We start from the raw sequence: 1,556 nt of genomic DNA, 5'->3' as shown, positions 1-1,556 counted from the left end.
ATAATAATTCCTAGGTTACATACTAAATATATCAATCAGTTGTAACTACAATTAATATGATTACGAAATATGATATATGAAAAATGCTTCAAACTGTTCTTATAATATTAAACCTTCATTGAAGAAGTAAAAATCAAATAGCAATTAAACAACTTAATGTTAGTTGTTCCAACATTCCAACAAAATCTAATAAAATTATTTATACAACTAAAACCATTCAAAGCATCAGCATGTAGAAAAACATATTATCTTCATCATGATTCTTTTGGAAAGAAACCGCAAGTCCTACGGTTGTGACTGGCTCGTTCGCATTTACTGCAACGGTTCGAACTTGAAGACAGTGATTCACTTGATTTTAAATGCCTTCCTTTTTTTGGCCTACCAGGCGGTCTTCTATATTTGGGCAGTAAATTTTCTTCATCATCAACAAAACCTGGAACATTTCAATCCTTCTTGTCTGGCATTAGAACTATCGGGAGTTCATATATCTTGACTATGGTGTGTGGCCTGTACAATTCAGAGCAATAACGACCATAATCCTTTAAATTCATATTTTTTACTTTTTAATACGGCAATTTCATGTGGACAAGGTATTTCATCAATTTGATACCGGCCACAATTGTACGTGCCACGCTCAATATCGATAATGTACCTCCGTTCCGAATCATATACACAATAAAGATAACTACCTGCTGGTTCAACCTGTTACCAAAACGCATATTTATTACGGATGATAAAATAAGAATATATAATCAATGTAAAACAAAGTTTCTGTTACATAATTATTCTAATACATACCGTCATCCGCAAAGCTTTAACCCTATTAAGAGTCAGTATTTCTTCAAATCTTCTCCCAAGAGTTGTATTAGTGTAAGATGCAATTTCGTTGTTCTTACAATTCCAGGCAGTAAATAAAATTCTAACTTCTTCAAGGAAACTCAAAATAGGAAGTTTTCTAGCCTCAACCAAACAACCGTTAATACATTCGGCTATATTTGAGGTCATCATTCTACCTCTATTTATAGGCGAGTGACATCGAGCCCATTTTTCATATCCAGCTTCTTCCAGACATTCCTTAACTCTTTGATCAACCTTAGCAATCTTTGACATAATATATTCAAAATCTTTTTTTTATAAGCTTTAGCCATGGAATAATATAGGTCACTAAGTCCATCTTTGCTTTTTCTAAAATGGGTGCAAACATTTTTCTATAAATGCCAAATACAAGCGACATGAGGGATATTAAGATAAATAATGCTTACACCTTTTATGATACTTTCATTTCTGTTTGATACAACACATATGTTGTCTCGTTCACCAAATGCCTCTCTAAACTGTTGAAAAAATCAAATCCACGCATTGTCATTCTCCGAATCAACAACACCGTAAGCTAATGACAGAAAACAACCTAAATAAAAAAAACAAGGAAAACAATGAAAAAAAATGTCAACTACAAAGATGCTAATTTTAGTAGCTTTATGAGTTATTATACATAAAACATCAATGTATAAGCTCATATAATATATAGTAAGTAACAGAACAATAAAAGAATAGAA

At 31.9% G+C, this 1,556-nt stretch overlaps 1 protein-coding gene across 1 annotated transcript; it reads right to left on the bottom strand.

The window, feature by feature from the left end:
* Positions 1 to 443: 443 nt before the first annotated feature.
* On the bottom strand, positions 444 to 1,110 carry LOC107879218. Its single transcript, XM_016726301.2, has 3 exons — positions 799 to 1,110; positions 611 to 702; positions 444 to 507 (listed from the first exon to the last, which is right to left on the bottom strand). Exons 1-3 carry the CDS (start codon positions 1,108 to 1,110, stop codon positions 444 to 446), a joined length of 468 nt encoding a protein of 155 aa, XP_016581787.2.
* Between the last annotated feature and the right edge of the window lie 446 nt (positions 1,111 to 1,556).

This window comes from Capsicum annuum, chromosome 8 (assembly GCF_002878395.1).
Source record: "Capsicum annuum cultivar UCD-10X-F1 chromosome 8, UCD10Xv1.1, whole genome shotgun sequence".
Lineage (NCBI taxonomy): Eukaryota > Viridiplantae > Streptophyta > Magnoliopsida > Solanales > Solanaceae > Capsicum > Capsicum annuum.
This window is presented reverse-complemented; position numbering and strand designations above follow the sequence as displayed.

What these genes read in the sequence shown, in the direction of transcription:
- LOC107879218 (XM_016726301.2), bottom strand. Translation starts at nt 1,110, where the DNA reads ATGTCAAAGATTGCTAAGGTTGATCAAAGAGTTAAGGAATGTCTGGAA. An exon ending in TTAAAGCTTTGCGGATGACG is followed by an intron (nt 703 to 798) that starts GTATGTATTAGA and finishes TTTTGGTAACAG; the next exon opens with GTTGAACCAGCAGGTAGTTA. An exon ending in GGCACGTACAATTGTGGCCG is followed by an intron (nt 508 to 610) that starts GTATCAAATTGA and finishes TGAATTGTACAG; the next exon opens with GCCACACACCATAGTCAAGA.